Genomic DNA, 14,705 nt, shown 5'->3' on the forward strand with positions numbered 1-14,705 from the left:
AATACTGACCACGACCCCCTCAAATTCTAAAAGTAAGGTGATTTGGAGAATAACTAGAAATTGAATTATCTAAAGAGATCTAGAAGATAGATATTATTTGCTACAGAGGGAAGTTAAGAAAAGAAGATTATACAAAATGAGGATTAGAATAAACAAGGTGTATTTGAAACTTCCGTTTGTATTAGGAGAGGCTGAAAACAAGATACAGCTTGTTGGAATTACAGCAAACTCAGCATCTTTTCCAAGAAAATGCGTTTTGTCCCTCTCAGAACACAGTTGGTTTATGGAACTCATTTTCATAGTTCAAGGTAGGGTTGAGGTTGCAATTTTGAATGGTTTCATAGACTGCATCTAGCAAGTTGCAATACGATTAAGCTTAATTTTGTATTTGTTAATGTATTTGTTAAATTCTTGAAGGGAATCATAAATACTGGTAATTTGAGACATAATGCAGTTGATAAATAGCAAGGACTTAGGATAAAATTCTTCTGCCTACTACCACTTTCATTGCATGAGCCTTTTGAAGTAGTTCATCATTCTCATAATTTTTTAGCTGAGACTAGCCACTGCTCAGATTTACTTAGGTCATTCCCTTTCTCTTCAGAGCACAGGGATGCAAACAGTTCTTCCTGTGCCATGTTACAGGCAAGGTTTAGGTGGCTTTACAGTGACTGTTGTGCTTCACTTACAGGAATAAAGTTTAGTGAATCTCTGCAGCTCTTTAAGTGGAGCTGCACACTTGTGAAGATTGCTTGCATTATATTCTCTCAGGAAACACCACCTTTGTTCATGATTGATTAATACTGCTGTAGGCATGAGAATGTCTCAAAGGATACCTTATTATAAATGTATTGCCAGCTGCCCTGAGGGTGACACAGTAACACTGACGATCAGCTGAGAAGACAAGCTAATTCAGGGTCAGCTGAGTTCTAGCCACGACAAATGCTTCATTGTTCAACTGGGTATCTGAGCATGTCATTGAAATGAACATCACTCAAAGCACTGTTAGTTTTATGAAACAATTGAAGACCACTAAAAAGACTTCACAAGAATCAAGTGCAGTACATGTAATGTAGTTTGAAGAAACAAAACAAAACATCTAGTTGCTGTGAATGTGTTGCACTATAAGCAGCACTAGTTCATTTCTGTTGATTTTGGGTTTTGCAGCAGGTGTGGTCTCTAGCACTTATGCAGTTAGGATAAAATTACATCATTTTTGAGTTTTGTTGTTGACAGAATTACTTTTCCATTTTCATTTAAAAATACATAGGGACTGTTTGAACAGAAGAATCATAGAATCATATAATGGGCTGATTGGGAGGGGACCTTAAAAATCATCTAGTTCCAACCCTGCTGCCATGGGCAGGGTTATCTTCCCCTAGACCAGGTTGCTCAAGGTCTCATCCAACCTGGCCTTGGAACACTTCCAGGGATGGAGCAACAACAGCTTCTCTGGGCAACTTGTTCCAATGTCTTACCACTCCCATAGTGAAGAATTTTTCCTAATATCTAGTCTAAATCTCTTCTCTTTGAATTTAAAGCCATTCCCCATGAAACTACTCATGCAGTAAAATAAGAAACTATTCATGCAGTAAAACTAGCATTATGCTCACCAGCTTTGCTTAACCTGGGACTTGTGCTGATTCACATGAAACTATCCTTGAGGAAGAATACAGTAACACATACAGTAACTCATATGGTGAAACCCATTAGTTCACACTAAGGGTACTGAAGTGTTTTCACAAACTGAGCTTACGATTCACCTGATTGGTTCATCCTCATGCTTTCACGCAGCTTGCTATATTTGCTATAGCTTGCTATATTTGAACCCTAATATAGACATCTGAGAAAATGTGCTCCCTCTCCCCCCCATCTCCTATCAAGACACTAGCTTGATGTATGTAGTGGACAGGATCAATACCTTTTTTTAGCTGCCTGTGACAGGGAACAGAAGAAGTTCCTCAAGTGTCCCTACATCATGAAAGAAGATAGAGAGCTCTGGGAAGAGGGTTTACCTCTTGCTTCCCATATCTTTTGTACAGTCCCAACTATGCCTTTTGCCGCTTCCTCACTCTTAATGAAGGAACAAAACAAAACCTGTATCTTCCTACACAAGTTCTGTTTCTTTTGTAGATGCTATATAAGGAAAAACATTTCTTCTTGCTGGAGTGGGTCCAGAGAAGGGCAATAAAGCTGGTGAAGGACCTGCAGCACAAGTCTTAAAAGGAATGGCTGAGGGAACTGGGGTTGTTTAGTCTGTAGAAAAGAAGGCTCAGGGGGATATTATTGCTCTCTACAACTACCTGCAAGGCAGATGGAGCAAAGAGGTGACTGGTCTTTTCTCCCAAGTTGCAAGTGATAGGACAAGAGGAAACAACTTCAAGCTGTGCTTAATATCCAGTCAAGTTTAGATTGGATATTATGAAAAAAATTTAAACCAAAAGGATGATCTGGCATTAGAACAGACTGGTCAGGGAAGTGATGGAATCACTGTCCCTGGAAGTGTTCAAAAACCACGTAGACAAGGCCCTTAGTGACATGGTTTAGGGTGCATTCCAGGACTTGGCAGTTCTAGGGTAACAGTTGGACTGATGATCTTAAAGGTCTTTTCCAGCCTACTTGATTCCATGATTCTTCCACACACCTTGCGGTTATTCCCCCAGGAAGGTCTTTGTTACAGCAGTTATACTGCATAAACCACCCTGCTTTTTTCCCATGCTCTTTCATAAGCACTGCACCTCTGCTCAGCAGGGATCCTCAATTCCATTTACACTTGTAGTTGTGGTGTTCTGCCTTAGCTCTACCAGGTCTACTGGGCGTAAGTGTAAGACAGTGCTGAACAGAGAACACGGCCAGCTTTTGGTCATCTGAGTTATACTTCAATCTGGACATATGACCATTATCAAATCTGAGTTATATGGGTCAAACCCAAATATCAGGCTAACTTACACCTAGAGTTACATTTCCTGTTTTGGCACATACAGCTTTTCAGAAAAGATAGAGATCAACCTGACTTGTCGTTAACTGGGTTTGTCCAGTCTAATATTATGGGAGAGAAAAATGAGCACATTGGATAGAGTGCTCAGCAAGAATAGATAGCTCAGCAAAGTCTTAGATAGCTCATAGAAGTCCCCACCTATTACACACCAGGCAGGTGTGCTGCCTGCCTACAGCTGCTGCTGCAGCTCCACCTCCATCATGGGATCCAGTGTGTCAGACTAGCATGTATCACACAACCAGATACACAGGATCTCTTGTTGCATCTTGGGAAGTCTTGGAAAAACAAACTGTTCATCTCCTTAAGCCATTAGGGAGTCAACTACTTATTTACCACCCTAGTAGCGAAATAAGTGCTTGGGAGGTGAAAGACCATGGCAGCACAGCATGTCTTCGCATGCCTAAACTGAAAATTATACCCACAAAGCTGCCACTTCAATTTTGATCTTGGAGCATTCCCCAGACATCTCATGGTTAATACTGTGGAATGGTCCAGCTGTGTTTGTAGTCACGAATGTAGGATGGAAAGCCAGTCCATAATTTTCTACCCACTGTTTATAAATGCTGTGTGTTCATAATGTGGGTTTTTCTTTTTCCTTCCCATTGTCTTGTTATAGTCTAAGATTGGAGAGCAGGTATATTTTTAATGTTGTTACACCATGGGAGGAGGGGTTTTGTCTTATTTATTTGGATTTTGTCTGTGTGGCTTATTTTCCAGAGTTACTTCTACAATGATGATACTTTTAACTTCAACTATGCCCAAGCCAAAGCTGCCACAGGCTGTTTTAATGAGGCTGAAGAGGTATGCATTTACTTTCTTTAGAAAGCAGTGGAAACATTTCCCACATACTTTCCTCTATCCTTTTTCCTTTTTTTTGCTACAGATCTTCATGTTGGTTGAAAATAAGCAGGTTGTGTAGAATATCATCTTCCCCTTCTCAGAGGAAGTGAAATTCTCTGTGGACACCATTCAGAAAAGATTATCTTGCTAATCTTGTAGTGTGAGCTATACAGGAAGCCATGCTGCTTGTGGTGCATCACAAGAGTGCTTGCAGCTATCTCTAATTGATCAAAGAATGCCCTCTTAATCAGATTTCCTAGGCTTTGTCTGGGATCCCAGACAGTTTTATTGTTCAGGCTGATTAGGGAATGCTGAGTAAAAGACATCCAATAGTTAGGAACTTCTAGGTGTCCCTAGAAAATTGTATCTAAATAAATAAATAAATGTCTTCCTCTGGGAGATGTGCAAGGAAATGAGGAAGTGCTCACTATCTTATTCAGCAGCATCCAGATGCAGCTGGAAGAGATTAACTTTTACACGCAGCATTTTTTGTGTCTATGTGCACTAGAAACTTAATTCCAACTAAAATATGCAAAAGCAAATAATTATTATGAAGATGGAAGCAACATTTTTTGCAAGACCAGAAAGAAGACAAGCCAGAAAAAATCCCAACAAAACAATCATGTAGTCAAAAGTGAATCATACAGGGGGGTCTTGGGTTGGGTTTTGGGGTTTTTTTTTTTTTTTTCCTGTCTTTCTGACTTTTTAACTCTTCGGGTTTCTCAACAATGGAGCCCCCTGTTTTTTTCTTTTTCTCTTCCTCCCTCTCTGTCCCCACACTCACACCCCTAATTTCTGTATCCTGAAATTGTATGTCTTTAAGAAAAATATCCAAGACTGTCATGCAAAATGGATATATATTTCAAATCACCTACCTTATATTTAGTTAGCTTAATAAAAATGTAGGTGACTCCTTCAAAACTATGCTACCAGGATACAGTGATTCCTGAGACTTCATAAAAATGATAATGCTGTAAGTAAGCTTTAGCTGCAGTCAAGCAACAAAGAAACACAAAGCTGTAAACTGCTGTTAATCTACATTTTCCCTCTTACATTCTTACAAATGATTCTATATAAACTTGAGCTAATAGCTGATGCATTTAAATAACAGAATTATGTAATTACATTGATTAGTCTGTCCTAATGTGTGATGTTTGTGATGACACTCTCATAGAAAGATCATCCTCCTCCAGTGTCTCATAAACTTGTAAAATACCTCCACATATAGCATTTAAGTTATTTAAAAGCTTACCTCTCTGGAAGTAATGAAATGAACCTATGATAAAGTGCTACTTACAGTGACAATGCTGCTTTCTTTTTATTTCTTCCCTCCTACCCCTTCCCCTCCTTTCACCACCGCCTCCCCTTTTCCTCTCCCTCCCCTCCCCCACAGCCCAAATTAGGGGATCAGGAATGTTTAGCCAATAAGAATGTCAGTAATTTGTCGCTCTTCCTGTTTCATCACATATATCTGTTCCTATAAAGGTATTTGGAGTTTTGCCAGTAGCATCCTAGTATAGCTACAGATATACCTGCAGAGGGGCATAAATAGCTGTTTTCTGTAAGAAAAGCCAGAATACCCTATTAAATGTATAACTTTTCCACACACATCCCTTTAGATGTAGAATGTAATAAACTGGTATTTGTACAATAAGTTACAAAAGACAAATGTTTTGCCTCAGAACCTTACTGAGTCCAATAGTTAGAAATGATTTATTGCTGACCTGGAATTCTCTCTGACATGTATGGGGAGGAAAGGCTCATATATATGTGAAACTTCTGGTATTTCAAGAAGATGCTAATGTAATTGCTTGCACTGCTTTCTAAACAAGCACATTCCAAATAGCTTTTCCCACAGGCCCTGTGTTCCTTTGTGCTGTTTGTGTTGCATGGCCGCCCACTGGCACTTGTTCAGAGCAGGCCGCACCCTCCTCACAGCTTGATGTTTCGAAGCTGCAGAAGTCCCTTGATAAGCATGGCCCTGTTTGAATCCTCCACCTACTCAACACAGAGAGACGAGATACCCCCACGCTGCACTTGCACACCCTGTCTTTTCTCTTGAAGCAGTCGTTCATGTGGCTTCAGCCTTAGCTGCATGTTGAAGCGAGGCAGGTCTGCCTTCTGTTTGTTTAAAAGTACGTGCATGTATAATCTTTTATTTTCCTTCTTCCTTCAGGTGTTCCTTTTGATCCAGAGTGAGAAGATAAAGCGTGATATTGTTTACCTTAGCTGGCTAGCTCGCTGCTGTGAGTCACTTTACTCTCAACATTGCAGAATACAGATCCTCCTCTATTGCATCAGTCTTGGCAATCCACTTTCCTAATTGAATTTAATATTGTAGGTGGATTCAGAACTACGAAAGTGAAATGCTGATCACACTAGTTACAGTGTGGGTGGTTATTGCACCTTTCATACATCTAGCTTTAGTAAGCAATTACTGCTTCACTGCAATGCTGTTACAGCTCTGTCAATGCAGCTTTGTCCTAACCAGTGACCCTTTTTCTTCTCAATTGTCTACTCAATTGCTTGAGTGAAGATTTTCTGTCTCAAAAGACTGAGTTGCAACTTTTAAAATTTTCAGACTAAAACAGAGAAGCATTCATACTGGGTCAGTCCCAACAGTCTATTTACATACAGAAGGAGCCAATGTCACTTGTCTAGGGAAGAGAAGAATCAGGCAAACATACACAGTATTTTTCTTCCTACTGCATTACTGTTCATATTCTCTAAAATTCTGTGCCCAAAGGATGTCCTTTATAATCTCAGCATGTTTTTTCTTCCAAAAACTTTTTCATTCTTCCCTTGAACCCAGAAAACTTTTGCTATATTCAATATCCTATAGCAAATTATATTTAGGTTTTTGAACCAGTTTTTAAAACATTGAAGAGTACACCTCCGTACAGATACAGCTATCCTGCCACATGTAAAATAGTATAGAAGTGAGCTTGTCTAATGATTCAAGACTGAGATTCCATAGGTTAACTTGTTTTCCTTATGATGCTTCAATACAAAAATGTTCTTTTATCTAACCATTTTCAGTAGTCGTACTACTACAACTGTAGTTGTAAATATACATGTTTGGGGACATTATGCCATATGGCAGTTGTAATAAACATCTCTAACATGATCTCTCAGGCAGGCACATCACACCCATAGGTGCCTATCTGACTCTGTTTTAGGACATGCCAGTTTATTTCCTTTTTCATTAAGCTGTGGTACGTGATTGTGTTTGAGTACTTTATATGTGAATGTTTTATGTGATTTTTTTTGATGGAGAATTCCCATTGAAAAGTGAATAGGTTGTTAAGTAGACAGTGTTCATTCCTGTGATTCTGTGCTATAGTAGCTCTTTGACATACATTTAGGGATTCAGAACTCTTTGAAGTGCTACTTACTATATAAGTGGATTTAACACCATGTTATTAATTAAAATTTTTCTAGCTCTTTCATAGGCGTTACTCTTTATTTTTGAGTGTGCCTTTTGCCATTCTGAATTCCTGCTGAAGTTTCCGTAGAGCTGCTGTATTCTTCTGCGTCTGTCTTAAAATTTGTTTTTTCATTCTGTACTAGTATTATAGCTGCTAGAATTCTTTGCAGAAACAATTGCTCAGTGATGAATATAGTCATCTTTTTGTGACAAGTATGTAAATCATTATTAGATCCTTCTGGATAAAGGCTGCTGTAGAAATTTCAAAGGATAATAATACATTCATGTCAGAATATGATTAGGTATTGAGTCGTAAACAGTTCAACACTGAAATATTTCTAAGGGCAAAAAGTACCAGAGATGCATCTTTTTTGGATGCAAGACATAACTGTACTATTTATATCAAATTCACCTTGAGAAAGTAAAAAACCTCTGAATTAGCACAGTACTCAATTTCTCTAGACAGATGGGTTGGTATTTGGAGATTAAGACCTGGCTGTTTTCCACTGTATATGGTATCTATAGCTGATGAGAGAAAAACCTGATTTGATATCTTGCTGTCTTCTAAATTAAAAGCGTCTATAAATCCTGTGATTTGGTAATACATGTTTATTGTTGATGACTGCCACCCATTCTACCTGCAACATATGCATTAGAACGGTGGTCACAGATATAACAAGCTAAACTGTCTCTCTTTTGAAGGAGCATTAGGGGTACATGTGTGACCAGCCAGCTACTCTTTGAGTCGCTGATAAGACTTGAAAAAAAAAGGAATACTTAATTTCATTTTCTTTTCTCCCAGTACTCAAATGAGTCTGGAATTACCAATATCAACCTCAGTATTAACAGAATGGGTTCTTATCTCCAGAAAATCAAACATTAGCACTTTTTGCATTGAAAGACCCTAGTAGAATTTCCACTAGCTGAGATGGAAGATTCAGATTCTTCTATTTCTATTTGTGTATAGCAGTGGTATTTAAATTTAAAGGCCAATGAAAAATTCTAGTCATATAGACAAATTTAAAACCAGCACAAAATCTCAGGAATTTGGAAACATTTTTTCTAGTAGATGTATAATGACAGGTTTAGTTACATTTGGAGGGGCTTCATACTCACAAACACACACCCCTTTTTGGTTTGTTTTCAATTCATGGAAATTGAATGTTTAGATCAAGGTAGGCATCAAGTATTAAAGACCTCAGTTTGGTGCCAATTAAATTTTTTCCATGTATAAGAATACATAATCCTAAATCTCACCATCTAAATGGATTTCTACAGTTCATTGTCCTGCATAAAATAACTTCTCTGATGCTTTCCATTCTGTTCCTTAATTACATCTTAAATCATGAGAGTTGTGTGTATTGCTGTATCAGTGAAATACAAACTGAGATGTAAATGCTGTAATTATTCCTGTTTACGTTGCTATTCTCTGATGAATTGGCTGCTATTTCTAGTAAGGCAGAAGATAAGGACAAGTTTCCCTTCCCAAAGTCATGCTCACAGGGCAGGGCATATATTTACATTAAGTAAAGAAATTTTGGAATGTTTATCCACCTGGCACTGAGTATTATGTGGGGCATATTCTTTTCACAATCCCAGCTTTTTGTTGTTATTGCAGATATTGTGAATAAGAAACCACAGTTGGCCTGGAAGCTCTATCTGAAGATGGAGACGTCAGGAGATTCCTTTAGCCTATTGCAGCTCATTGCCAATGATTGTTACAAAGTGAGTCTTCTCTTTAGAACTTGGTGTATGGCATGTTAATTCAGTGATTGTACGAAAAGCCCTTTTTTTGATACTTTTCATCATTGTCATCACTAGCGAACTTTCTTTTATAACAGCAGGATATTTAATAATGTGGATGAGTTGGCAAGGTTTAGTCAGTATTTTAACCTACAGGCCTTTTGGATAGACAGCTCCCTGAATAAAACATTGATAATTTACTCCATGTTTGACCTGTCAATAACAGTTTCTTATATTGCCATTGTTGGTAGAAATGACAAGAAACTTCTTAGAAAAAAAATAGCATAGATTCAGCAAGGAGCCTTATGCTGCATTTTTTTCCGTGGAGAGTTAGTTTTTCCTTAAAGTTTGTAGTGGCTTCACTCAATAGAATGCTGAATGAATGTGGATGGAGCAAGGCATCCTGAGACTAGCTGTAGCTTGATGCCCCATTGTTATGCTGATAGCTGGGACACAGGACTTCTGGCTAATTTGTTGCTGCTTTTCATGCAAGATCTCATCTTGTCCATGCAGAGAGCAGCACATGACTTGGGGTAAAGCATTTCCTGCTTTTGTGTCAGATAGAAGGACTTTGAACCAGTATCTGCTTAATGGAACTAGGACAGATGCCAGTTTGGAGAGATCAGTATTCATTTTTTATCTTTTTAGATTACACATCTGATCCTGCTTATGCTCACTATTTTTATTCCCACCTATTTAAGTGCTTGCCAGTCACCTATGGTTAAAATCACCATTTACCTGAAGAAGACTGAATTTTCTATTTATCTGTTCATCCTGTAATACCTGTGTTTCTCTGACTAAAGTAACTCCCACAGCCCATTCAGGATTTTTCTCAGCAGATGCAGACTTCCAACCACCAAAGTATGGGAGGTTGTGCTCAGCCTTCTTTCTGTGGTCTGTTATGGGAAGATGCTAGCCATAAAGAACGTTGTTCTTCAGTCTTGCCTGAGTTAAGAATACTCACAGTCATAAATAAGATCCACTAGTTATGCTGAATTAAAAAGTCAGTGTGGTCACTCCTTTCACACTGACTGTTGCCAGCCAACTTGCTTCTTGTTCACATTTACAAATAGAGAATTGAAGGAAGAAATGATAAGGTACAAAGATTTTCCTAAGCTTAGGAAAATTTTGGATTACAGAGTCACTGAATCTTACTTTGTACTGTACTATAACAGTGAAGAAAAAAATTCAGTTCCAAGTTAAACCCAAAAGACATCAAATATGTCCCTGTGACCATCATGAGGTCTCTGTTACCATCCTCTGTGACTTACATGAGGAAAAGTGGTTCTATTTTAAAATGTTTGGGCTAATTGGAAGTTGATGTTTTATCAAGGACTTCAGTATAGTCAGTACAACACTGGATAGGGCACCTCATAAAAAAAGAAGTTCTGTAAGCTAGTGTTATCTGTATATGATCAAAACAACAGTGCAGATCATTGCCAACTAATGAAGCTCACAGTGCAGTTTGTCTATAATGTTCAAAGACATTGACCAGTAATGTTACAATATCACCTCTTTCCCTACATAGAACTGAAATGTGCCTGTTCTGTATCACTTGCTGCCTGCAGAAAAACAGCAAAATGCACATGGCTTCCGTGACTTAGTGCTGATTTCAGAAAACTGAGCTCACAAGTCTTAATCCCCTTCTAAAAGATGGTCATAGAGTCAGGAATGTTTCACTTTTCTGTGCAGTTGCGTCAGTTTTACTATTCAGCCAAAGCATTTGATGTTCTGGAGAGACTGGACAGCAATACCGAATACTGGGAAGGCAAGAGAGGTGCTTGTGTGGGTGTCTTTCAAATGATCTTAGCTGGCCAAGAAGCAAAGTGAGTATTCTGTGTTGTATCTGAATTTATTTTGCTCTTTTCTTACTTCCAGTCAACTGTAAGCCAGAATCATCATCTTAGCTTTACGTCTGTGTGTCCTCTTCCAATTCTTTATTGACCTTTCAGAAAACAGACACTCTGGCCAGTGGTTCCATATGCAGTGCTCAGTTTTAAGTGGATCTTCCACACGAACAGTTCTGGAATATATATAGTGGAGAATAACTCATCAGTTAATGCCATGAACTGTATGAAACCAAAATGCATTAGTTGTAATACTAGGACAAGTTAAGTTATAAATGTACTATATTCATGAACTGAGGGAAAAGCACCTCATTTCACATTAATGGCATAAGAATGGGAAACTGTCCTATGATATTTTAAGGTTCACAGAACAGAACTAAGAAAACATTTACTCAGTGCTGTTGGAAGGACACAATTTGTCTAAACAATGTGAGTAGATGCGATTGTGTTTTCACTAAAATTTGCTTTCTGAAGACACTGTACATGTCAGATAAATATACTCACTTGAAAGCTTAAGGGAAATTACCTGTGTTACTGATAATTTGCTTTCGGCCCATTTCACTGGATGGGAGAATAAGACAGAGTAGTGGGGCTATATTTAAGAACTGATCCCTCGTGGATATTCTGCTGTAATGCCAGATGGCCATTCTCCCCTGGCCAAAGTTGCTGTTTCATACATGACTGGTAGGTGTGTATCTTGGCTTTTACACCCTTTTTGTATTCACTTCTTTGCTGGAGTAATCTCATTAACTACTGCACCCTTCAAGTGTCCTTTTAGCAATTACTGCAGTAGATACAGTGTAATACACATAGGTTGCCTGTTTTTCAGTATGCATACAAGTTCTTGCAGTAAACTAGCTGGTAAACTGGAGCTTCATACTGGTTTATCATATTGGTGATGTTCATTTCCATGTTATTTGTATTAATGTGTAAGGTGCTTTGGTGATATTAAACTAGATGTTTCCATACTGAAGACTAGCAAACAGCATTAAAGTCAAAACCAAAAGAAAGCTTGCTTTATTCTGGGGAGCTATTTTGCAAAAGCAAAGATTTATATATGAATATACACACATGCAAGCACTAAACTCCAAATTAATTACATTTTGCTGACTTTCTTGCTTTTAATTTCTCATTGCAATGAAATATAAGGTGGGTTTTTGTGTTCCCTGGGATCACATCTACTGTGCATTTTTACCTCTAACTGCTCTGCAGATGAATGGACCCCTCTGTCTAGGAACCATGCTTTGCAAACAAGTTTGGATATGTGTTATTGTTTATTGTATAAGCTGGGTCTTGCTCTCATTTAAATCTTTGCTTTTCACCTTTATAGAGAGACTCTACGGGAAGTATTGCATCTTCTGAAGAGCACTGGCAATTCTGAAGTAGAATACATTGTCCGCGTCATGAAAAAGTGGGCCAAGGAGAACAGAGTCCCTGTTTAAGTCAGTGCCACAGAATGAATTGGGTCAATTACTGCTCTGTGTGTGGCTTCAAGATGTGGGTCCTGGTTTCTTCTGTGCATCCTGGGTATCTCCTTCCTTGCAAAACTTTAAATGATCAAGCAGATTGACCCAGCTGAGTAACAGTGGAGTGGAGTGAGATTGCAAAACATGCAGAAAGTTTGGTTTGGGTTTGTTTTTTTTTTTTGGTTGGTTGGCTGGTGGTATGTTTTTACACCTTTACTGGTACTTTTTCTGTTGCATCAATCTCTATTCCTCATTCTAATTTTCAGGTTTTTAGTAGTAATTCCAGCTGTCCACAAGTCAAAAGTGCTCCTCAGATTTCTCCACACAAGTTACTGGACTTCTATGTGGGCTTTTTTTCCAGCAAGCCTTCTGGCTTCTGGAGAAGACTCATTTGTTGGATGACTGAGAATTGTTGAATGACTCTGTTCAGCAAGTGTTGGAATGTGCATGTAGAGAAGATGACAGTGACTACCAAAAGCGAGTACTAGGGCATCAGATAATACATAAGCACTATTACCTGTCTGGAGTAAAATACAAACCATATTCTGAGCACTGGCCTCTTCTGGATAAATCTCAATAACTAATACCATCATTTATTTGGCTGACTGTATTGTGCAATCTTGCTTAGAGGTTTGACACTCAAAACACTTATTCGTGTTAATATAATTCATGTGAGTGATCCATTTAGTTTAGCAATCTGACGGATAAAAGAGCAGGATGTTTTGAATAATTTTCTTCAGCATTTACCACCCTCATTAACAATATATTTATTATACTTGGAGTTTATTACACTCTTCTCTTCTTTAAAGAGAACAGTTCAGGGAATACATAATTCTAAGAAGGCATCAGTTATAACACAGAAATGTGTTATACTTTTTGTAGTGTAAAACGTGAACATTGTCTCTAAAAGGAAAATTTACATTTTGTAGATCTGTAAAATACTGACAAAGTATTTTTTTTATCTTTTTAGGGGAAACTCAGAATACTGTATTCTCTACTGTCTATGCTTTGATTAAAGGTCTGAATGGAATGTCTTTGTTGGTCTGTGTTGCTTATATTCATTTTGCTGTGGAAGAGGGTAGATTTGTGACTGGTCATTAAATGCATGTTCATTAATCTGGCTAAGGTAAGCCAGTGGCCTTGATCCTGATTTTATGGTAGTTTGCTGAAAATAAGAAGGCTGGGTGTATGTGGAACATACACACATTTTTGCCGTATGACATTGGCTCTTTTTTGCTTTAAGCAAAAACTGCGGGTATCATTCAGGTATCTAGATGTACATCGATAGTTGTGGCTACTTGCATTTATATCTAGAAATCTGATCCATCATACTAACAATAATAGAGCCTTTCAGCATGGGCAGGGGACACCTTGCACTCATTCAAAAGAGGTGTGAAAGCAGCAGTATTTTCACTGAAAGTAGTTATAAAACAAAAGCAGTTATAAAACATGTTTCACTTGTAAAACGCATTTTTATTTTCTCTCCCAGTTTAATTAACTTAGAAACTGATGGGGAATACAATTATGAGTCTTGGTACAAAGCTTCAAAAATCATGTTGGTGGCTTTGTAGCAGATGTTAAATGCATATAATTACTCCCTTTATTGAAGCTTAACCTGCAGAAGAGCTGAAGAGCATCCAAGTCTATTGCAGAACTTTTTACACGTTGGTTGAATCTTCTGAAATAAGTGTGGTGGCATTGCAGCATAAGGGCCTGGGGACTAATTTTAAATTCTCTGCCCCTGACCAATGAAAAAGTTTTTAAAAACCTCACCTTTGTTCACTAGAGTCACAAAATCCTATTTGATATGCTAAATAATGTGGGGTTTAGCACAGTACATTTTATTGACTGGTAATAAAGCTTTTGTCATTTAAGACATAAAGAACAGGGGACTGCAGGGCTTTGCCTTCAGCAGTGATGAAATAAAAGATGTATTACATATTTAAGATCGTGGTAATGGAACAGATATGTAGGTACTATTAAAATGCACAACAAGATAAATGCTGAAATATTGGTGTTTATTTTACCTTAGAAATGCGTTCTAAGAACATCTTCCATTGTTTAATCTGAGATCACATTCAAAGAGCAGGGGTGTGAATCACAGTTGCCTGAGCTGATACAGAAAGGGAAGTTAATCAAGAATTTCTAAAGCTGTTTCTGAGGCAGAGTTAACAAAATATTATCACTGTCCTTTTGCATATTTCCCTGAACTGTGGAAATTTAAGGAGTCAAGGTACTCTAAATAGAGGAGCTAGTAGTGAAGGTACATGTGGAGGAAAAACAGCCACAGAAGTGAGCTATATGGAACAAGTAGGCAGTGAGGAATGCATGTGCAGAGTCAGGGAAACAGATGAGTTTATTGGGTCAGGAATAAGTGAATAAAA

At 38.0% G+C, this 14,705-nt stretch overlaps 1 protein-coding gene across 1 annotated transcript in view; it reads left to right on the forward strand.

Annotated features, from left to right (window-relative positions):
- The window catches only part of IFT56 (intraflagellar transport 56), a 53,560-nt gene extending 40,227 nt beyond the window's left edge, over nt 1-13,333 (forward strand). The window contains exons 15-19 of the mRNA XM_013129377.3: nt 3,716-3,799; nt 6,015-6,084; nt 8,884-8,990; nt 10,701-10,834; nt 12,186-13,333. Of these exons, the coding sequence (XP_012984831.3) occupies nt 3,716-3,799; nt 6,015-6,084; nt 8,884-8,990; nt 10,701-10,834; nt 12,186-12,297 (507 nt within the window). The 3' untranslated portion in view covers nt 12,298-13,333. The remainder of the gene's footprint in view (nt 1-3,715; nt 3,800-6,014; nt 6,085-8,883; nt 8,991-10,700; nt 10,835-12,185) is intronic.
- Nucleotides 13,334-14,705: the final 1,372 nt, after the last annotated feature.

The sequence above is a fragment of the Melopsittacus undulatus genome, chromosome 5 (genome assembly GCF_012275295.1).
Source record: "Melopsittacus undulatus isolate bMelUnd1 chromosome 5, bMelUnd1.mat.Z, whole genome shotgun sequence".
Taxonomy (NCBI): Eukaryota; Metazoa; Chordata; class Aves; order Psittaciformes; family Psittaculidae; genus Melopsittacus; species Melopsittacus undulatus.